Here is a 23,543-nt window from a genome sequence, read left to right on the forward strand (position 1 = left end):
TACCTTAGTTTTCTACATATTCTAGGTTTAATTTTAATCAGATTAATTTGCTGATGCTGCCACGCTGAGATTATTTTGTAGAATCATAAACATCTTAACCTTTTTTCTCACCTCAACGTGAAAGTGACAGTAAATTTTGTTTCTCCATCATGTACAAACACAAATATGCATCAGAGAAACAAAAGACCAAAACAGGCCTGAGGTTTTATTATCAGATTACTTTTATTATAAATATACAGTGTTAAAATGGAATGGTACCTGACACTGCCAGCTGTTTACCACCGATACACACAAACAAACAAACAAACACACAGTGGAGTTTGTGCGGCACATTTGCAAGAGTAGGAACCAAAGATTCAGGTCTCGGTGGTCCGACTGTCCTCCTCAGTGTCCAACAGTCCAGCACAGTTTGGACAGAACAGAAACATAAAGTCTGAAGGTTGATCTGGGGTTTGGGAAGGAAACGGGGACGTGACTTGGACATTCATCAGGATGAAACCTACGAAAACCATTTGGAAAAGGAGCCACAGGCGGATTTTTAACACCAGCGCATCGTTTTCACATCGTGGGAACAAACAGTTTTTAACCCAATTATTAATCAGTCAACTGATCAAATGGCCGTTAGCCGGAGGCCTGATCTCAGTCAGAAACAACTGAAACATGAGGGGAAAGAAAAACCTGCTGAGTTTCTTAGTTTTGATGAAGCTAAACTGAAACTAAACTTTAGACTTGAGGACGATGACGGATGTGAATTCACAGAAACGCTTCATCTGCAGACGCTCAGTGTTTCCCAGAGCAGTTTTAACAAACTGAAGCTGTTTGCTGTCTGAGAACTGGGCCCCTGGTTCCCTCCAAATCCGACCCCAGAGGTTTAAAAGTAAAATCCGGACCAGACTGAATTTCCAGAGTTGATGTGGGAACAAGTCACAGCTGTTAAAATGTCACATGTGGCACCGTTTTCAGTTCATCGTTTATCTTTATGAATGTTTTGGATGACTTGCTGAGCGCTCGCATTTCCAGACAGCCCAGACGCCACTAGGGGGTCCCCGTGGCCCCTGTGGCCCCCATAGTCAGGTCCCGTAGGTCCAGTTTGCTCCAACAGACACTTTTCAAACAGACGATCGTGTGATCAACCAGCCTGCGGAGGCTTCAAACACACATTCAATGAAACACCAGGTTAATCAGCACATTTCAGGGTCGTTCCTCCTCCAACTCTCACTTTTCCACATCAGGCACTTGATTTTTGAAGTGGCGAATGAACGAGCAGTGCCGGTCAGGGCCGATGCTGAAGTAGTGTGCAAAACACTGGATATAACAATATATCTGCATATCTGTTTAACATGCATAAGAAAATGTAAACACTGAAATCTTTAACAAAAGGGGAAAATGAAATGAAACCTTAACAAACTAAAGCTTAAATAACCAAAACAGAAGAAAAACAAACTAACTCTCATACGAGTGTGTTAACAAGCTGCTCAGGTCTAAACTAGAAGAGACCCCCTCCCCGGTAAGACCACCCCAGGCGTTCTGCCCCCGGTAGCATGGGGACACTAAGATCCAAGACATGCAGCAGAAAGATTTGACTGACCCGCTGAGACCCAACCGTCCCAGCGGAGCTGTGGTTTGACTGGGATGCTCCCAGTGCGAATGCTGAGGTGCAGAGGGGTACACTGGAAATGAACGAGTTCGTACGGACTGTGAAGGAAAAGTGTTCGCAGCTGTTCGCCTGCAGGACAAAGGTGGCGTCTGCTCTCGGTGGAATATCCGGAATAATATAGAAAAGACTGGGGGAACCTGACGTGGGATTTGTCCACATGCTGAATCAGAGTGTGGTGGGCTGAAGTCAGAATACATCAGATTTTAAAAACCCAAAAAAACCTAAAGTCTAAAGTGTCTTTTCTCCAATAAAACCTACAGACATGCAGGTCCAGCTAATTATAGTAAACTCAGATGCTGATCTTCTGGTTTTGGACTCTGGGCCTTTCCAGACACTCCCGCACTCCCCTTTCTGACATTTTCCAGACTCGACTCTTTAAGTTGAGGAAACAACCCTCACTGGACACGTTCCGCTCCTGCAGGCTGAGGAGCAGAACGGCCCCGAACACTTCGGCTTCAGCCGCACGAACTCCCCCCCTTTGAGCAAACCGAGGCCTCTGCTGCTCGAGCCGCCACAGACTGAGCACGCTCAGAAGCGGCTCGCCCTAATAAATAGAGGTTTACTGACAATGAGACACAGTAGAGGATTTATCCTGGCAGAGATCAGCAGACTTGCTGTGAGATATATTAAATCTGAAAGCAGTGATATGAAAAAATGACTTGTGTGAAATAATCACATAAAAAAAAGAGTTTTCCAACAGTTCAGGAAAAAAAAAAACTGCAAATATTTCTAAAACAAGTTACAGCATCATTCAGTCAAATCAACTCGGCTGTGAGAAGTTCATCTTCCCTCAAACTGGGCCTGAAGTCAAGACTGAAGGACCTGCTGAGACCGGAAGGATTTGCAGTATATCAATTAAAATATCAGCTACATAAGAATAAACAGCACCAGGTGATTTCGGTGTTGATTCCACTACTAAAACAAAATAATACGTTGGCAAAGGACAAAAATCCATGGCAGATATAAATATGCAAAAAAACCAAAAGAAGAAAATGGGCAGATGTGCAAATCTGAGGCAGAAAAAGAAGCCGAGGCGAAGGAACAGGCTGCGTTAAAGAGATACCTTGACGTCCGACGCGATAAGGGCTCGGGTCGGTGTTGGCACTTTACACGAGAGGCGGGAGACACAAGGCTGACGTCCGGCTCTGTCCAGCATCTCCAAAGCTCGTTCGTTCAGTCGGAACAAAAACAGAAGCGTAAAAGTGACGGGTCGACTCCAGCCGACAAACAGACAGACGTTAGAAAACTACACCAAGGACAGAAGGCCCAGCACGTTTCCTCAGGACAGCCGGGGTTTTGTGCGTTTTATGGATGAAACCGAGTGAACCTGAGAGCCTGGGCCCTCGGATGAAACCGTAACAAAACCAAATCATCACAAACATTATTGCACACTGGAGACTTTTTGGTGACTTCAAAAACTACTTGCTGTTCAAACTTGTAGTTTTTATACTTCAGGTCCTACTGATGCCAGACAGTCGGGAGAGTTTAAAATGCCTCAAAAACCAGAGGTTCGGGTTCAGCTCAGGGGGCGAGATGATCCGAACACAGTCAACATCTGCTAAAACCGCCAAGGTTTCACGTCCGTGCAGGACGAGCTTCATGAACAGGGAACTCCAGGAACACGCCGATTGTTCTGCTGCAGACACGATGACGTGACGTTACTTTTCAATAATTGAATCCTAATTTTCTCAGGTGAGTCGTCGTCTCGAGACAGTTCATCTACTTTGCACCTGATTGGAAGTGGATCAGAATCGGGTCTGAGCAAACAGGTCGCTCAGGTCAGAGTCTAGATTTTTGTTCTGTGTGTTCAGTATTTTTCTTACTGCCAAGAAAACCTGACTAGAGAGCAATAAGAAAAATAAAACACATTTAAAACGACAAAGCTGAGGTAGTCTGGACGTTGGGGCTGATGGCAAACAGACTTGGAACTGAAACTACTTTGCTGCCATCGACTGTCAGAGTTACACTCGTCTTTCTCCTTAACCCGACCAGAAGACGCTCAGGTGTACGACGTGAGCTACCTGAGTTGTCCACGCCCACATTTCACACGAACGGCCCCGCGGAGCCGTGACGCAAACCAAACAACATCAAGGTATCTCTTCGAGTGGATGTGTCGGGGCCGGCGACGGAACCGCAGGTCGTTTAAGGCACATATGTGGAAGAATATAATTTCATCTAACGAGCAGGATCGTAGAAAAGGCTCCACTCAACGAGCTATAATGTGAAGCTTCTCTCTCCCGGTAACATCTAAACACTTTATCAGAAAATAACTATCTCTCTACAGAAGTAGAGTACAATTTAAAAATCAAACTACCAAACTACAGTACACTCTAGATGCTAATAATGAAGTCTTGATGCATAGCATCACCCATATATGCAATATTGAGTTTTATCTGCAGTAAAATGGATCTTATCCAACATGTCACCGTGACATTGGAGTTAATAGTGTTATGGAGGATTATGGCAGTGTTTGTAAAAGAGTCAGTCTCACTGCTCGGTCTCGGTTTTTACCGTGAAGGAACCGGATCAGCAGAGGAAAGAGGAGAAACCGAGTTGTGATTGTCGTCATTCCTCTGCAAAGTTCAATCGATGATGTGATGGAAAACCACAAGAAACGACTGGAAACAGAAACTGGAAACAGAGAAGTCGTCGGTTTGTCAGAAATGAGGAGAAGGAACCTCCCTGCTCCAGGTTCAGGCTCTAACCCGAGCCCCCCCGGCCGACATGAGGTTCCACATGCCAACAAATCTCAGGCTTCCCGATCACAGCAGAGGGAAAAACACTAAAAACAGTGTGTGTCAGTGTCCGAGGGCCCGGATGTCTCCAATGCTGCTGGGTCAGGACCGGAGCACTGGGGGGGAACCTTCTTCTCTGGCTCCACTTCCACAACCTCCTCCTTTAATTCCTTCTTTCCCAGTACTCCTCCCTCCCCTCTCTCAGCCTCGGTCCTCTGCCCTTCAGCCTCAGACCCTGAAGGAAGAAATTTCCCAAACCTGGTCCCGTTCAGGTCCTCCTCCAGTTTCACCTGGAAGGGTGGCAGACCGAGCAGGAAGGCCCTGATCCTGCTGGGAGAGCTCAGGTCTGCAGGTTCCTCCTGGTTTTTTATCTCCACCTCCTGCCCTTCTCTGTTTCCCTCAGAACTGGACCGGCCCCCCACAGTGAAGTCCCCGGCCGGCTCCGTGCAGCCACTTTTGGGTTTCTTGGGTGACGGTTGATCCGAGTTCCCGTTGACAGCTGCCAGGCTCGGCTCCGGCCCCTCCGAGGTGGGTCTTTTTGCCATGAAGCGCTTGCTGAGGTTGAGGGGCAGCGTCTGCTCGGGGGGTGGGGTCATGGGGGAGCAGGGGGGCTTGGAGTTCAGGTCCTGGGACAGAGCCTCAGACAGCCGGCGGGTGAAGGTCTGCAGCTGAGACGAGTCCAGACGACGAGTCCTCATCAGCTGGCAGACCTGAACGCTGCAGTCCAGGTTCAAAGGCAGCACCCGGAGAGGGGGCAGGGTTGGCCGGCTCCTGATGTCCCGACCGCCTCCTCTCTGGCCCCCCTCATCCACGTTACACCCTGAGCAGTGGTTGTGGTGTTGGTGGAGCGGGTGGGACTGAGGCTGAAGCTGGTCCCCGCTGGGATGAGGAGTATCTGGGCTTCCGCTCTTTGGCTGGAGGGTGTAGATGGTCAGATGGCGCTGCGTCTGGTCTTGAGGTGTCAGGGCTGGGCTCTCTGGGCCCCTCTGGAGGCTCGGGCGGTTCCTGAAGACATCCAGGGGACAAACGCCTTTGATGGGGCTGAATCCACCCAGAGATCCTCCGATGAAGTGGCGCGGCAGCGTGGAGAGGAGCACGCCTGGAGGAGCCGCCCCAGAGTCCAGCTTCAGCTCCTTTGGTTTGGGCTGGAAGGGGAGGAAGGGGGCGGACATGGGGGAGAGGTCAGGGGTGAGGGGCATGTTGACCGGGAGGATGGGCTGCAGGGGAGAAAGGACAAAAACCAGTCACACAAACAGCTTCATGAAGTCTCTTACTATTCAAACATGATCCTAAAATGGATTTAATTTCCAAAATTCTATTTTAAGGCTGAATCAATAATCTGTTCGTCACGTGGCTGCCAGTTCACTGAGCCCTGTTTTAGGTTTGGAGGAGTTTTAACATCAGATTTGGTCCCAGCAGCTGGGACTTGTAGAAACCGATGTGGGTCTGTGCAGGTCTGTGTTCTAACTGCTGCAGCTGGACCTGCCTCTGCTCTAACGGGTCTCTGGCGTCTCACAGATCAGCCCGTCTTCAGACGGAGCTTTTTTAGCAGCTGCTCTGAGGACACAACGCCGACTCTGGATAAGGTTTAATAGTCTGAATGTCAATGGTTGAGATGTTCCGGTCCTGAGCCAGCAGGGGGAACCTGAGCTGCTCTGTTTCCTTTAGGCCCATCTGTAATTAGGACGTATTGGATGCTCTTAAACATAAACCTGACCAAGTGGATCTTTGTCCCAACCTGGTTTGGACTGATTCTCTACAGGACTTAATATTTTAGTTTAAAGTTGCCTGTGCTGGACTGAGCTGTACCCCCTTCCTGGTACACACTGACAGATCTTGTTCTGGGTCTAACTACAAACCAGTAAAACAACAAAATCAATAAATAAAGCAACGTGGAAAACAGGACCCCCTTTAAAGCTCATCAGCTGCATTTTCAGGCCACTTTGTTCATATTGTGGAAAACTGGTGACCTCACAGAACCATCAGGGAACGTAAAAACAACAAGTTCTGCAGAATCGCAGCATCTTCAGCTCCTGCACTGAGTGTTACCCTGTGAGTGCCGCCTCTGTCTTTGGCTGGAAGTAGAGGAATCTGCTGCTGAGGTTCAACCGTCGTCGTCGTCGCCGCCGCCACTTTGGCTCTCGCCTGCTGCTGAGCCAGCAGCTTGGCCTGAGCGATCAGCGTGGCCTTGTTGCGTGTGCCCGGCGGCCGCCCTCTGCCTCGCTTCACCACCACTCCGCCATTCGGGTTCACGATCTGTTCACAGAGATCAGACATGTTACTTGGTGGTCAGTTTATTAGGAACCCAACCCCTGTGCCAGAGAGTCCTGTTCAGTCTGTGTTCAGACGGTTTTAGACCTGCAGGTTGTCAGTGTTGTCACACTCAACCACCCTGCAGACCGTCTCTGCCATGCAGACCTGGAACAATCTGTCACTTTGTTCCCTAAAGGCCTGAAGTGAGGAGCCAGAAGTGACAACGACACAACCTGAGGATCCTGAATAAGAAATGAAACGGTGCCAACCTAAAACACAACAACTCCATGTTGTACTTACAGTGTGAGGAGGAGGAGCAGGGGCTGGGATCTTCTTCTCCCTCGCTTTGGGTCCTGGCTTCCTGCCTCTGGGAAGTGGTTTCCTTCCCCGGATCCCTCTGGGTTTGGGGGGCATGGGGGATTCTGGGATTTTGAATTCTGTTCCTCCTGCTCTGAGATGCTCCTCGTAAGGAAGCATCAGCCTGAGCGGACACACAAACACACAGTTACACACTCACACTCCAACCTGTTCGTTCAACCGTCTGTGCGTGTCCTCGGTGTTTGGCCCGACCTCTCGTAGTGTCTCCTGGTGCAGGTGGCGGCGCTGGTGCTGCCGGGACATCCCCCCAACTCGTTATAAACCACTTTCCAGAGCCGCTCCGAAGTCACCTGCAAGACACACACTGGTCCCTGTCAGTGTTTCCTGTTACACCTGATGAATATTCCTGCTGCATTAGTGTGTATGTTGAAGTTTACTGCATCAGACCAGGTTGAAGTACTTTATAAACTGTGAGTAACTCACATGTTGGAGGTTTCAAAGTAAAAAGTACCTTAAATTTGTGTTTGAATAAAAAACATGTTAATTGAAATGTGTGTGTGTGTGTGTGTGTGTGTGTGTTCCATACATTACATACACTGTGTGATTACTGTTACTGTTGTATAACAGTATTGTTGGTGCCAGGCTCAGTTCAGTACAGTGGGTGGGGCGAGCGGCTGAGCAGGCCTTTTGTTGTGAACAGTGAAACTGCCCCGTCTGCCTGTTTGGACTCATTGCAAACCTGCTTTTGTTGTGTGTTTATTTACTGACTGATCTGATTCTCAGACATTTTCAGATGATTAATCCTGAGTCTTCAAAGCTTCTGCAGCGTTTTTCCTGCTGGAGCTGCTTTAAACTGCAGGTTTCAACATGTTCAGACCTTTTTTTAGACCAATCTGGAGACAATTTAAGACCCGCAAGTTTCCATCTAAACAGGACCGACTGTATTTTACCGCCTTCTCAATTTTACGCTCCTGGTCAACGCTGCCTAAACAAACTTCCATGGGCATCTTTGCTTATTACACTTTCTGTAGGAATCTCTCAACATTTTGGTTGTGATCTTGACTTTTAATATAAAGGCTGTAGGACCCCACACTCAGTGACTTCATGCAACATTTACAAACACAAGAAGACGTTTCCAGACTCCTTAGGACCTTATTCAGGACCATATTTATAAGGGTCTGAAGGGTTTTTATAGTAGGTTGAATACAGACGGAGCTGAACAAGGTTGGGAACCATTAGTTTCATCAACACTGGACTTTATAGAACAGTTGAGTTTCAGTCTGAAGAGCCACTGATTATTTTATACAGTGGAATATTGGACATATGTGTTTGTACTGAAAATATAATCGATTGGACTTCAGATCAATCTGCAAAACTACCAGTGCAGTTAAAGGAACAGTTCAACATTTCAGGAACTAGTGTTTGTTGCTGGCAGAATCAAGTTAACCTGAACTAACCAACCTAGTTCAGGTAGGCTGATAGTTCACGAGTGCTTTCAATCTCCTCGCGTGTCTGAGCACAAACAGGTGAACAAAGTGAAGACTCACCTTTTTGTAGCCGCCGAGACGTTTGACCACAGAGTACATGAGGAAGAGGTCGACTGAGGACACAGAAGACACACGTGTTCAGCCCAGACATGCAAATACAACAGGCAGAGCAGGACAAAGTGGAAATCAGGCTGGAAACACTCGACAGTTTGACTCATGTTCTGCAGATTATGTGCTGAAGTTTAAATTTGACTAACTGCTTAGAGAACGTTAAATAAAATTAAAACATTTTCTGAAGGTTCTGGGTCACTGGGAGGATTTGAGCTGTCAGGACTGTTAGATTCACGTCTTAAAGAAGGAAAGAGAGAAATACGGAGAGAAAAACTGATGGAGAGGAAAGAAAGGAAGAGCAAGAAAAAGGAGGTTGAGGAGGAGAAGCAGCAGCATTAGCAGCAAGAAGCAGAAGAAGAAGAAGAACCTACTCTTCTTGAAGCCGAGGTTGGGGACTTTGTGGATGGGTGAGCCCTGACGGTCCATGAAGGCGTACAGCTGGTCCAGGAACAGCTGCTCTTCAGGATGAGGGAGCCAGCTGCCCTCACAGTCGACCTCCACGCTGCCCATCACGTTCTCCTGGGAGGAAACACCACAGAAGAAGACACACGCCGTCAGCCAGACGGGTGAGGAAGAACCATGTGAGCCAGGTCAGCGGTGTGGCTCCCTGCTGCTTTTTAAATAGTTTTTGGACAACATGAGGTCTACGGCACAGACCCATAAGCTGAACCAGGTTCTGGATTCAGGCTCAATAAACACAGAAGACAACAGTTTATTCTGTTTACACAAACCAGCTCCGAGCACATGACAACGCCAGAGTCCGTAAAGAACAAACCTTCATCCTATCGATCCAGGACTCTGATTGGTTGGAGGTCGGAGAGTCTTTGCCATCGCGGCCTCTTCTCTTGCGAGGTCGTCCTCGAAGACTGAGAGACGGACATCCTGCAGGAAAAACAACAAAAACAACAAACAACAAACATTCAAACGATGCAAAAACATTGTCCTGTGTTTGATTCATTAGAGGGCTGAGAACTGGCAACAAGAGGTTTCCCATGGTCCCCTTGTTGCCAGTTTGAGAGCTGTCATGTGAATATTTCATTCTGGCTTTTGTATTTTTTCTTCCAACACAAACTGCAGCGTCCAAAACAACGAGCAGCTCTGAACACAAACTGAACATTAGCACCTTCATGAAGGAGGATTTACTGCTGGATTAGCTGGAGCTGGTTCCCTGATCGAGCTGAGAGCATAACTGTTCCTAATGCTCTGCAGATCCATGTCCAAACACAAAGACACATTTCAGTGCTTCGGTGCAACCCCAGCACGAGGAGAAACCGTGGAGTTTGGTCCATGTCAGACCCATTAGAGCCTCAGAAAGGGAGAACAGTCAGTCACAGACCAGTCGTACTGGACGTACAGGTGTACCTAATAAAGTGGCCAAGTGTAGAAGCAGTATTTGCATTAAAAACAGCTTCTACACACACGTTGCCATGTGCTGAGAAAACAAAGTAGTTTCTTCACACCCAGTTTGTTTCGCTCACTAAAGATCAACAGACGCAGCACAGACATAAAAAGCCATCTACAGCCGGCAGTGTTAGCATTGAAGCTAAAGTGGAGCCAGCAGCAGATCATGAGGGGGGGTGTTTTTCTGGGATAAGGTGACTACACCCTGAGAAACCCTGGGAACAGGTAGAGTTAATCCACTGTAGGTTTCTGGATCTCTGGACAAATCAGGGACAGCGTAACATCAGCAGCACTGCCTCAGGGATGTCACTCACTGAACTGCCAGTTGAAGCCGGCGCTGCTCTCCAGCGTCGGGTGGTTGAACGTGTCCCTGCAGTACATCACGCGGGTGTTGGGCAGGGCTCGGACCCCTCCCAGGGCCAGCAGGTGGGGGTCCTGCAGCGCCGGGCCCCTGGCTCCGTCCTGGATGCGCCTCTGCAGGGAGCGGAAGCGGCAGTACTGTGGGTAGCTGAGCACTTTGACGCCCTCTGGGAGAGAAAGACACAACACGGCACCGTCAGTCTGGGATCAGGAAACTGAGCTTCAGATGTTCTTAGATCCTGTTCACACAGGGGACCTATCGATACTGAATCACTTTCTTAAATTCACCTTATTTAAACCAGCTGCTGACAAACCTGTTTCCAAGGAGACAAGTGAGTTTCACTGTTTCTTACTCTGGGTTTTGTGTCTGAGCGGCTCGCTGCTCTGCTCCGGCGTGTTGCTGCCACCGTCGCCGCCCTGTGCGGCTTTGTGGAGGCCGTTGGTGCCGCAGGACGGCGACGGCTTCGGGCTGCTGCTCCAACCTGCCGGCTCCGCACACGACCATCTCACCAGATCCTCCACCCGCACCACCATCTTCCTGGACACCGCGAGGACCTCATCCTAAAGACAATATGTCTTGTATGAACGGTTACTGCAGTAGAGGATCTGAGCCCTGCTACCACTGCTGCTGATAAACATTAATGCTAATGTTCCAGTCATGTACGTGTATTATTCTGCAGAATGACTTTTACTTCTAACAGGATTTGTACTTTACAGAAATTGAAGTACTTCTTCTTCCGCATGTGTTTTACTTTGTTTTGGTTCTGAAGTTTGTTTGAGCTGATCTAAGTCCCGATGCACAGTAAAACATCTGTAAACCACCGTGCACAGAAACCTGTCGACTCTAAGGCTCATTTTAAGTCCTGTTTTATTTTGCCCGGACTCAGACTTAACACATATGCAGCAAAACTAGTTCTTCTTGTTTCTCATTAGTGACGGAGGGCAAAAATGGAGGAGGCAGGCCTGTCCTGGGCTCACTGCCTTTTCACCTTCAATGCAGTCAAATTCACACACTACTTCTCTCATGTACGTGTTTCTCTGTGAGATACGACCACGGCTCATACGGCTGCAGGTGAAATCACCACGTGGCCTGACGGACGAACAGAAACCAAGCGAATGAGAGCAGCTTATTTGAAATGAGGACTGAAAGTCAGACGAGCTGTTTTTAAAAATGTTGCTGGCAGAAAAAAGTGTTTAAAGCAGAAAATTGATCAGATTAAAGGGAGACTTCACTGATTCCCTCCTGTGTGTCAGCTGTTTGTTTCCTCTGTGTGACCTACTGTTGGACACATAAAGGGCTGAGTTCATTAAAGGATCATCTGGGGAGAAACTCTGTTTGCTTCCACTACAGCAACGACATGTTCCTTTTCCTCAACCTCACATTATGTTTGTTCTGCAGAGACATTTATGTGAATAAAACAATGTATTCATGGAGACTGGGGACCTGTCCAGGGTGGACCCCTGCCTTTCACCCAAAGAGAGCTGGGATAGGCTCCAGCTGATCCATGGGACCCTGGTTAGGACTAAGGGGGTACAGATGGTGGATGGATGGATTTATGGACTCAGTCTCCATATGACCTCTGACCCACCTCTCCGTGCTCCCTGGTCCGGCCCTTTGGTGTGTCCTCAGGTAAGAAGTAGAGTCGGGCACTGGCCAGTAGGTGGCGTCGAGCCTGGTCCTCCCACAGTAAAGTCACCTGCACACGAAGAAGAAGAAGAAGAAGAAGAAGACACTTTTCAAACTGAAACGGTTAATGAGAAAAGAAGGTCTTCAAAATGTAAATGTGTCTCTGAGCTCATCAGATCATCAGCAACAGGTTCCTCAACCTGAGGTCCACAGACCTGCATACAGACAAAAAGTCATTTTTGTGGACTGAGCCATCAGAGCAGAAACACCTGACACCGTTTCAAACTGAGTGCCGTTTTGTTGAGCTGGGTGTTTGTCCTCCTTTCTGTTCTGGCTCCGTCTCCTCTTCCCCAATTCTGTTTCTTATCTCTGCCGACGCTGCTGCTGCTGCTGCTGCTGATACGTCAGCGAGCAGCTTTTTCTGAAACATTATGTAAATAAAAAAATCCTTTCACACAGCTCCATTGTCCCGGCTCCATCCCTCAGCCGTGAGCGTGTGCAAAGGCTTCGGACAGATGCTGCTGTGGCGTCTCAGCCTCACGGATGTTTAGCACCATAAAGGTGATTTGGTGTTGAACATACACACACACCTTAATGCAGTAACAGGGACCAGTTTTACTCTCATACTTCAGGACACTTTTACTTACGTAGGATTTGAATGCAGGACCTTTACTTGTAGTGGAGTATTTTTCACAGTATGTTGCTGCTACTGTTACTGCACTAAGTGTTTCAACAGGCTGCGTCATTTCTCTCCTGTGTTGTCTGAGTAAAAGACCAAATACACCACGGTCTCATTAGCACGTGTCCTAAATGGACTAGGTTTAGCTTGGGCACAATAAACTTCAGCCTCTTCCACCACCTCAGTAACTGTGCAAAGAATATTTTACTGACTGCACCTTTAATTTTCTGAATTAGCCATTTCCATCATGTTACCCGATGAACATCCCGACACTGAGTCCTGAGGGGAAAACTTTCAGAGCCTTTGTTTTCTGAACTGTCTGCTCTGTGCGAGGATCCTCCCTCCTTCCTGGATGTGCTGAAAACAGACTCAGCAGTAACGCAGCAGGTCTCTCACCTCGGCGATGCACACCGGATCCTGCGGCCCACAGCGGATGAAGTAGAACTCCCCGAGCCTCCACACGCGGACCGGCCCGTCGGCCTCGGCTCTGCTGCCTACCGACTTGTAGAAGGCGTAGCTGCCGCGCTGGCAGGAGGGAGCACCCAACCACTGGAGAGAGAGCAGAGAGCACAGGGTGTCACACACCTGGACTTCACTCCGATACACCCTGCTCAGAGACACAAACAGCGTGTGTGTGGTTTCAGAGGTTTCACCTAACACAATCTCAGACTGAAGGAAAAAGGAAATAAAAGAAGCTGAGACTCTTCAAACCTGCAGGGAGAAATCTATGGATCTGTTATTATTCTTTACCGATTCATCAAAAATCAACATACCAGTGAATGAAGAAACTAAATGAAACCCTTCAGTCTGTGGCGCTGCTGCTTTCCTTCTTATGCATAACGTTTTACACATTTCTGTTTCTGCACTAACTGGAGTCTGATCCAACAACCAGCGCCACAGTTTAAACATCAGCCTGTGCAAACAAAACGTTTGACTGAAACAGCAGCTATAGGACAATTCCACATTTGTGTTCATTAAAAAAAGAGGAAAGACTCTGACACTAACATGTAAACACCTCCGTGTCCTAACCCTAACCCTAACCCTAGCCCTACATTTGCTCGGCAGCATAAACAGCTGTGATGATAAAGCTGCATGATCCTGCAGAGAGGAGTTTTCTCACATGACACATCCAGACCACAGACTTTCTAACACACTGAACAACAGAGAGGACACGGTAAAAGTGACCTCGCCCACCGACAGGGGCAGGTTTCCCTCAAAAACCATCGTCGGGCTAATAAACACGTTTAAACCCGTGTGATGTTGTGCAGCGGCTTCGTGTTAGCGACACGTCTTGAGGTGAGTGCCTGTGATATAGAAATGAGCACATTAAAGGGTTAAAGGTTAAACTAATGAACCATATGCTGCTGTTTAATCTCCAGCTCCACAGGCAGGAGGCCCCATGATTCCCAGACAGCATCATAAACCTGAGCTGCAGTTAATCCTTGAGGTTATTCCGACTATTAATTAAATAATAGTCGAGTCGTGTAATAAAAATCTGCCGGGACTCATTTGAATAAAAAGTATTTGGCTCGACTCTGTAGTCCTGGCTCTGTTTTAATGTGTGAAATGTGTCAGTGATGTGTGTGCAGGTCAAACACCACATTTCAGTTATTTGCACACTATGGCGAGAAGTCATGTGACTTCTCTCAGGCTCCTGCACACACGTGAAAGTTATTGCTTTTATTTTGGTAGATTCTGCTGCAAGACTGAAACGTGGATGGCGTCATTTTTTTCAATACAAACTACAAACAGGAAGTAAAATGCCTCCATCACAATCTCAACACTTCCTGCAAGGACTTCAAAGTAAAAGCCATTTATTTGATTTGTTGAAGTGATGTCTTCAAATGTCTCGTTTCAGCCAGTAAACAGTCCATAAAAGCTCAAACTGGAGAATTTAGACATGTTTTCATTACAAAACACAGATTGATCCACAGAACAATCATTTACAGCTTTGCACAGAAAGATTCTAAAATCACCAGATAAACAGAAGCCATTCCACTTTGAGTCACGCTTTTATTTTGAAGCGGCAGCAGGGAGTGCAGAACCAACCGTGGTGTGCTGCTGCTGCTGCTGTTCTGCAGGAGAACTTTGACATAGCGAAGTGTTTTCTCCCTTTAAGCAGCAGCTGCAGGCTGTGATTTATTTCCTGATCAGTTTGTGTATAATTTTCTTTGAGGTTTAAAGGTGGAACTCATCATTTGTTTGTGTCTATAACGTCAGAAAACACTAAAAACAACAGATCATCACATCTGAGGAGCTGCACCCAGAAATGTTTCCCTTAAAAATGACTCATCAGATTCATCTTCTGCTGATCGACTGCTGCCGCTCTGATCGATCACAGGGCTGGAAAACCAGGGCCCAGTGTCGCACATGGAAAAGCAGCAGACCAGAGAAAACAGTGGCGTTAAAATAAACAGCATTAAAGCTGCAGATTTTATGTAGTGACCAAATCTGGTTTCAGTTTTCTTTGTTTGTTTGTACCACAAAGAAATATATCGCCTGCTGCAGATCAGCAGCTGTTGCGACATTTTAAATTCCGACTTCATGTCAGTAACTTGTAGTGTTTTCATTTCCTAATGCAGATGAGAGTGTTGCTGCTCAGGAGCGATGGAGGAAAAACAACAACAGGAACAGGTCTGAGCTGGAAACTGAGAAATGAGCAGGTTCAGAAAAGGAACCAAATGAGCTAAACACAGAAGAAGCAGGTCAGAGGCAGGTTTTCATTTTCACTGACGCTGCTAAAACGTCGATTAACGTGCTCTGTACTGCGTAAAACAGGAAATATAAAATCGTAACCTAAAGTATCAGGTTCCTATAGCAGGATACTAATATTTTGATGAAACTATCAATACCTGATAATAGTGATAGTTATTGATTCAAATGTTATCGATGGATTGTGTGTTTCAATCCCACACTGAGACAATGAGTGAAGAAGAACAGAAAATGAATCTTTCTGTCTGAAAATGTTCGAAAACGTTTTGCAGTCGACGGATAAAAACAGAAGAAACCTGCAACCGGGCTGAAGAAAACCGATCGATTATCAAAACGGCTGATCAACTCATGGATTCGATGATTTGGTGCAGCTTCTTTTCTGTCGTTCACGTCGCTCTAAGCTAAGAGCTGATGGAAATATTTGACTTTACCTCTAACAGAGTATTTGTACTTCATAGAGTTTGTACTTTCCCATAAGTGAAGGATGTAAAACTTCTTCCTCGTGTCTGAGATTGTCGATCAAAACTCACAGCCCAGTTTCTGTTGAGCTTCCTGTGTGTTGGACTCATCTCACTTCTCTTTGTCCACTTGAGTTAACGCAGGATGGAAGGATGGGAAACCCCTTTGAGGCACTTTGTGACGTCGAACCGTGTGAATCTAAAATAAAACGGGCAGGTAACGCTCAGCGTTTGTGTCTGGAACCATAAACCGAACACACCTCGAGCGGGTTCACACACCTGAGTTCAGGACTCTGTGAGAGGAAGCACGAGGAAACAGGAGAGGCCTCGACCGGACGCCCCTCAACTCCTCCCTGTGCCCTATTCTGTAGGAACAAAACCTCGACGGGCCGAGCGACACCCAGATTATTACAAATAATCCTCGGGGTGTTTCAGATCAGCTGATCGTTTCATCTGAAGGACACGTCACACGTCTCTGACCAGAGTCTCACTTCAGGTTTTTGGGCTTCAAGTTATTTTGGTCCAGATCACAGTGAAGTTTTCCAAAAACATGGAGGTTGTTTTTGTATAAATAAGGCCACAGAGGGACAAACCCCTAAGAGTTTTCTGTTTAGATTGACCTGGAGAAACTGTTTGTTCTGCAAACTGTCTGAAAATGACAACGTCTTGAATTATTTGTGTTTTTGTCAAACCAGCAATCTAGAAACATAAATATCAGCAGAGTTTAGTTTAACAGGAGACAACGGCAGCAAAAGCTCAATTAAAAAACTGGTACAAAAGAATTTTTAGTATTTTGTCTTAAAAACTAATTAATGATCAAAACTGTTGATTTATTTTTGCCTGATCGATGAATAGTTTCAGCTTCAGTTCGTATAAACACACGTTTTCCTTCATGACAGGCTGAAATTTAAAAGTCTAACAACATGAACATGTTAATTAAATGGTTGCTATTATTAATCTGTTGTCTTTAAAACAGAAATACAAGTTTCCAAAGCTTCAAAATCCCAAAATATTCTGTTCACAGAGAAAAGCAGAAAGATTTTTTTTCTAAGATTTGATTAATCACAAAGCTGCCAATTATTAGTCATTGCAGCTCTGATATTAAAAATGAAGATGTTGCTGTAACAAACAAATGTGGTTTAATTCATCCAGTCATTTCCTCAAACAGCTGCTCGCTGGAGTTTCTACCAAACAGGAGAAACTAGATTTTTGTTGGGGACTATTTTCAGCAGCGGATGAATCCGCATCTGTTATCTGTGGGTCTGAACTACAGCGTGTGTGTTTCATGAGATGATGTAAAATATCGTTTGTCCTTCATGTCGATCCAGCAGCTTCACTCAGAGACATTAAAGGAGATAAAACCAAAGTGCACGGCCGACGGGACAGGCCCGGACTGAGCCGTGTGCTGATAGTGAATCCATCACACGGCTACAGGCGAGAAAAGGCCAAGTTACAAAAGCTTCAGCTGAAACACAACACGCAGCCCTGCAGCTGCTACACACAAGACACAGCTACTCACACTAACGAGCATTTTCATTACTGGACAACCTGCAGAATTAAAAACACTGCTGCTGAAATCTCACATTAGGAGTCACAAGGAAACGGCTGAGCTCATTTCTTATATAATATAATATATATATATATGTCAGAAGTACTGCACCAACCCTGTACCTGATGAAACAGTACCACTGTATCTGCAGGAGATACCTCCAAACACTGCACCGTTACAAACAAAACGACTTCAAACAATTAAGAAAAATTTGTGCCTGAACCATTTCAAGTATTTAAAGCAGCATGAACTCAGATGTTGCCCACAGTCCGGTCCCTGCAGGTACCCAGATCCAGGCCCTGGTGTGTCTCAGCTATAACTACCTACCTGGAAATAAAACATGAGGCAGAGCAGCTTTAAGTAAGAAAAGCTTCAGCACAGGCCTATTGTCAGCTCCTTAACGCCACAACAATCTCAGTTTTCACTCGCTTCATTAACTGAACGAAGCACAGACACAGATCAATGAGCTGCTGTTGGATGTCACTGCACAAACTAATCAGAGCGACGAACGTGACGAACACTTTTTGTCTCGTTCGTCAAACCACATTTTAATTTTCATATAGTCCCAAAAAGGAAGGAGCTGCTCCACGAGGAGCAGGGATGCAAACTAGTCTCCTTTAGGTTAATGAGGGCCTGTTTCTGCTGGATGCTGCTCTGCAAATGTTTGGCAGTTATGAAAATCAGGTTCGGCTGCTGCAAAAAATCCTCAGGGAAACTCCAGAAACAAAGAGAAGCAGCAGGTCGTCCCGTTTGAGACGTTCTGACATGAACGACAACTGAAGTGAATTATTTAACCAGTCGACTGATTATTGCAGCTGGACGGTTTCAAGTGCGTCGGGTAAAGTAGAATAAACGAGGCCAAAGTCACAATCACAAAGTTTCTCACCCAAATGAAGTGAAAGGGCGAGCGTGCACGTGGAGGGTGGGGCCGCCTCTGCAGCTGCTGTGCATGTACTCCTAAAATGATATAAGGGACCTAAAGATTCACCCAAATAAAAGTTGGACTCTGCAGAGGCTTCGCTCCCTGATCTGCAGCTTCTCACAAACAACCTGTCCTTCCTGTTCGCCTGCAGCCGAGAGTCACCTCTGGACGAACAGGCCATATCCCCGAACTCTCACTCCTGTGTGGATCATCCACGGCCCCCACCCCACCCAGCACGACCTCCCGGCCTATTCCCACAACCCCCTGCCCCGCCCCACCCCCACCCGCTGCAGCTCTGCAGACCAACCGCGACCTGGGATCAGTTTTTAGAAAGAGACAGAATAAATGTCAGAGCACAGTATCCGCCACCAGCCGCTACGTCACAGAGGCTTCGTGACGTCACGGTGGAGCGTCAGACGCCTCCAGGCCCAGAGGGCAAACTGCAGAGAAACGGACCACACGGATCCGGAGGAGCAGGAAGAGCCAACGGGATCGTATTAAACGAGACAAGGCCACTGCTGCACATCGAAGATCACACACAGACACAACATGAAGCAACAGTGACCTGCACCGCAGAGCCAAAGATTAGATATTACACACACTGAGTCACATTTCAGTCCGTACAACGTGACACGCAAACATTATAATCCACTACAGACTTAATAATTAGACACAACCGTCACTGCATGTTTCATATTAAACATCAACTCAGGGACTCTGAGATTAAACACTTCAGGATCATTGATTATTATTATTACAGGGAATAAAACGAAGAATAAATCATGAGTGAAACATTAAAATGAATTTTCAGTTGAAAAAGAGAAAAACAAACCACACAAACACACAATGAGCCGCTGAGGGAAAACCCAAACTTATTTATGGGAAATTAAAACACTATAAAGTCGACCGTGAAGCCTCTACAGGACCATTACAGACGGTTATAGCGATGAAGACGAAGATGAAGACTCCGCTGAGGACGAGAATAAAGAGCAAACACGAGTCGACTGAGTATAAAAGACTAAATATTACTCATTAGAGCAGTAACTAGTAGTTTTGAGTGTATTGGTAAAGAGTATTTGATCATCTGTTTTATAAAACGTCCCAAAACAACAGATTTTAATTTAAAATAGAAAAAAACTAAAACCTGAGAATTTTTGATTTATTGATTAGATCAGTGATTTGGATTAACTTCCTGTTTATCGATTCATTAATGGTTTTTAATTGTTTGTTCGAGCAGGAAACAAAACCATCGTAGCTTTTGATGATTTTCCTGATCTTATTGTTTGATCAGCAGAGCTCAGGGTTTGATCGATCAGTCGATGAACAGTCGTTACCAAAGACTCAGAACAGATGGAGCTAAATAGTGAATTTAAAGTCCCATAAATCCTCTTTAGCTCATGTTTTACATCTGGAGCCAGAAAATCTGGTGGATTCATTGATTAGAAAAGTGCAGCCAATTCCTTTCATGCTCATTAACTAATCAATAAGCTCCTGATCTTTCAATATAAGATCAGCAAAGTCCTGAAATATTCAAGAATTGTATTATTGATTTGTCCTGAAGTAAAATGTGCAGATGTAAACAGGAGCTGAAATGTGGATTTACGATTCATTATCTATTAACTAATCAATGGATCCTTGAAAAACAATCGATCAATCGTGAAATCAGTCGCAGTAAAGTCTGACACTTGGTAAAGTTGGAACCACAACACTTTGCTGGTTTTTGCTTAGAAGCTGCACATAAAACCACAAACCTCCTGCCGTGTCCCACCAGGGACCAGGGGCAGGAATCTGTGGGTGCTGGTGCAGGAAAACAAGACGAAGACGAAGAAGAAGAAGAAGAAGAAGAAGAAGAAGAGTGCAAAGTTAATGACAGTGAGAGGAGCTGCATCATAAACATGGTATTATCTGGTGTAGACGCGCAGCATGAATCTCTCTCATTACACGGCGGTTCTGTCTCCGGGCTGGGGGAGGAGGGCGCAGTGCTCCAGCCTAGCGGTGGAAGCAGGCAGGAAAATAAAGCCACATAATATAATGTGAGCACTGGGGCGCGCACATGCACGCGCGCACACACACACAAGAATTTAAGATGGAAACCCTTAATCTGCACCAGCCGACGTCAGTTCTCGTGATATTTGTGGTAATAATGCAGTTTTTTTTTTTTGTTTTTTTTGTTTTTTTGTCAGGACGAATATTAAAAAAATAAAACGCCTCCGTTATTTTAGACAATAATCACAGAAATAAAAGCCTGAACACTGAGCTGACCTTGGCTGTATCCTGTTATTGAAAAAGATCACAAGTTCACCAGTTGGGGAGGAGGAAAAAAAAAATGCTGCAATAAATTAATATTTAAACAGAGATGTTATAAAAATATACAGCCAGCAGTGGGATATTAAACATGAGCCGCGCCACACATGGAGCATTTCTGTCCAAATAAATTATGTCTGCTCCTTTTTATTCCGACTCAAGCTTCATATGTGTGTGTGTGTGTGTGTGAGAGTGTGTGTGTGAGTGTGTGTGTGAAAAAAAAAAAAATCCTCCTTATTTCAAGTCCCCAAACTCCACATTTCGCCCTCACACACACAATATTCACATTCCTCCTTAAACTGGGCCAATTAGGCCGGAGACAAAATGTCGGGGAGGATTTGATAATAATATCAATATGCTTCCCATTATAAGCAAACAGCAGCTGCTCCACCTCGTCCCTGCCGAAAAATACTCTGATATCAGCTTTTATTTGGAGCGTCTGCGGCCGAAAAGGGAAAATGTCGAAGCAACGAGGCGCTTTTTGTGAAAAAAGGTGGAGCAGCTTAAAAGTTTCCTGATATTTGCAGCCGAGAAATTTTATTTTATTTGGCTTTAATGTGCAGTTGGTGTGGGTGGGGGTTGGTAGCCACAGGAGAAGCTGAGCCTGTCGACACGACACACAAAGAAATTAATCATTAACACCGAGAAAATATCAGAAATTATAAAGTGGAATTAAAACGGCGGAGTCTCCGGTAGGAAGCGAGGCGGCTGCTCGGTGTCTCAGCCCCGAATCCCCCGAAAATACAAATATCTGCGCTTTATTTTCCGGCTCCGGGAGGAAAAGTTGAGTCTGGCTGGATAAAGTTGTAATTGCAGTCAGAGCAACTCTCCGGGCTGCCTTTGCTTGATATGGGAAAACAATCAATGCGACCTGGCCAAATAAATGAAATAAACCCCGCAGTCCGGCGGCGCTTCGCCGCGACACACGCCGCAAATATTCGCCCCATCAACAGGTCACGAAGCGGCCGCGGGGAAGTGTCACAAAACCGGATTCATTTGGAAATTATTTCGCCTTTACCTGGATTGCATTGTGCTCCATTGCAGTCCCGCATTCCCCGTGTGAGGCCCCTCTCCGGTTACACCGCCGGGACTCGCCGTCACACAAACAAACGCACCGGAGAGAAAAAATAAAAGCCTGCCTCTTTTTTTTTTTTTTAATTTTTTTTTTGTGTGTGTGTGGAAATGGGACAGGATCTAGGTGTGGCCAAAGTTCGAGTCCAACTTAATGTTAAAGTCACACAAACGGCAGTTGGAGCATCTTTAGCCTCGTACGGTGACGTACTTCCGCCCGAAACGCAACACGAGGGCGGGGTTTAGCTCCGAGCACCGGTGCAAAAAGTACTAGTTAATTTACTACAGTGAAAATATCACAAACATTTTACTGCTGCAAAAGTAGCACTACTGCAGTTAATACTTGTATATTTTACTGCAGTAAAAGCAACACTAGAAGTACTCAGATATCTTACTACAGTCAAAATATCACCGGAGCAAGAAGTACTGAGACATTTTACTGCTGCAAAAGTAGCACTACTACAGTTAATACTTGTATATTTTACTGCAGTAAAAGCAACACTAGAAGTACTCAGATATCTTACTACAGTCAAAATATCACTGGAGCAAGAAGTACTGATATTTTTCCTGCAGTAAAACTAGCAGCTCTGCAGGAAATACTCAATATGTAGTACTATAAAAATTAGCACTGCTGCAATAAGTAGCACTAGTGCAATTAATACTCATATATTTTGCTGCAGTACGCTAAAAATAACACTAGATGTACTCAGATATTTTACTACACTAAAAGTAGCACTAGTGCAAGACGTACAAAGATATTTTACCACAGTAAAAGTACAAAAATACCAGTGGAAATAGAAGTAAATGAAGTACTTTAGAGCTGTAATTATTGATTACTTGACATTTAATTGTCAGTTATTTGATTTGAACAACTGATTAAAGGTTTAAGGTATTTCTACCAAACACATACTTTCACCGACATCGTAAGTTTTTCAAGTATTTTCCCTATATTTCTGTATATTTCTGTGACGATAAACTCAACAAAACAACAACAATACAAACAAAGTCTGGTGAGATTTGAACGCAGCCACTTTACAGGGTTTGGGCCCTGGACTCTTCTGTGACACACAACAAACATCAGAACAGCTGCACATTATCTCTCAGCTTCCATAGCTGCACCTGACAAAGGTCCGTTTGTTTTCCACCCCCACACAAACATGTGCTCAGAGCCAATTTTGAATTATTTATTATTTTTATTTATTTATTTATTTAAAAAACTTCTTTTTGTCTCAGTCTCAGTAGTTTTTTGTGTCTTTGCTTTTATTTCTCTCTACAAACTTTAGTTGCCCCATTTGTCTCTTTGTTGTTGTTATATTGTTGTGTCTGTTGTTTTGTTTCTTTGTTGTTGTTGTTGTTGTTTGTATTGTTGTTGTTTTGTCTGTTTGTTATATTGTTGTTGTGTCTGTTGTTTTGTTTCTTTGTTGTTGTTGTTGTTGTGTCTGTTGTTTTGTTTCTTTGTTGTTGTTGTTGTTTGTATTGTTGTGTCCTTATTGTTGTTTTGTTTCTTTGTTGTTGTTGTTGTTTGTATTGTTGTGTCCTTATTGTTGTTTTGTTTCTTTGCTGTTGTTGTTTTGTCTGTTTGTTATATTGTTGTTGTGTCTGTTGTTTTGTTTCTTTGTTGTTGTTGTTGTTGTGTCTGTTGTTTTGTTTCTTTGTTGTTGTTGTTGTTTGTATTGTTGTGTCCTTATTGTTGTTTTGTTTCTTTGCTGTTGTTGTTTTGTCTGTTTGTTATATTGTTGTTGTGTCTGTTGTTTTGTTTCTTTGTTGTTGTTGTTGTTTGTATTGTTGTGTCCTTATTGTTGTTTTGTTTCTTTGTTGTTGTTGTTTGTATTGTTGTTGTTTTGTCTGTTTGTTATATTGTTGTTGTGTCTGTTGTTTTGTTTCTTTGTTGTTGTTGTT

General features: G+C 45.2%; 1 protein-coding gene across 1 annotated transcript; it reads right to left on the reverse strand.

The window, feature by feature from the left end:
- Positions 1–203: 203 nt before the first annotated feature.
- Positions 204–21,876, reverse strand: LOC113143253 (AT-rich interactive domain-containing protein 5B). Its single transcript, XM_026328774.1, has 12 exons — positions 21,592–21,876; positions 13,025–13,177; positions 11,912–12,019; positions 10,676–10,883; positions 10,277–10,489; positions 9,337–9,443; positions 8,933–9,080; positions 8,511–8,563; positions 7,216–7,313; positions 6,946–7,126; positions 6,442–6,648; positions 204–5,609 (listed from the first exon to the last, which is right to left on the reverse strand). The coding sequence occupies exons 1-12, from the start codon at positions 21,610–21,612 to the stop codon at positions 4,440–4,442; spliced, it is 2,667 nt and encodes an 888-aa protein (XP_026184559.1). The 5' UTR covers positions 21,613–21,876; the 3' UTR covers positions 204–4,439.
- Between the last annotated feature and the right edge of the window lie 1,667 nt (positions 21,877–23,543).

This window comes from Mastacembelus armatus, chromosome 14 (assembly GCF_900324485.2).
Source record: "Mastacembelus armatus chromosome 14, fMasArm1.2, whole genome shotgun sequence".
NCBI classification, from domain to species: domain Eukaryota; kingdom Metazoa; phylum Chordata; class Actinopteri; order Synbranchiformes; family Mastacembelidae; genus Mastacembelus; species Mastacembelus armatus.

Excerpts from the sequence above, each read along its gene's own strand:
- LOC113143253 (XM_026328774.1), bottom strand. The coding sequence starts at position 21,612 with ATGGAGCACAATGCAATCCAG. Across the intron at positions 9,081-9,336 it reads CCTGGATCGATAGGATGAAG|GAGAACGTGATGGGCAGCGT; the intron begins GTTTGTTCTTTA and ends GTTTCCTCCCAG. Across the intron at positions 5,610-6,441 it reads ACAGAGGCGGCACTCACAGG|CCCATCCTCCCGGTCAACAT; the intron begins GTAACACTCAGT and ends TCTCCCCTGCAG.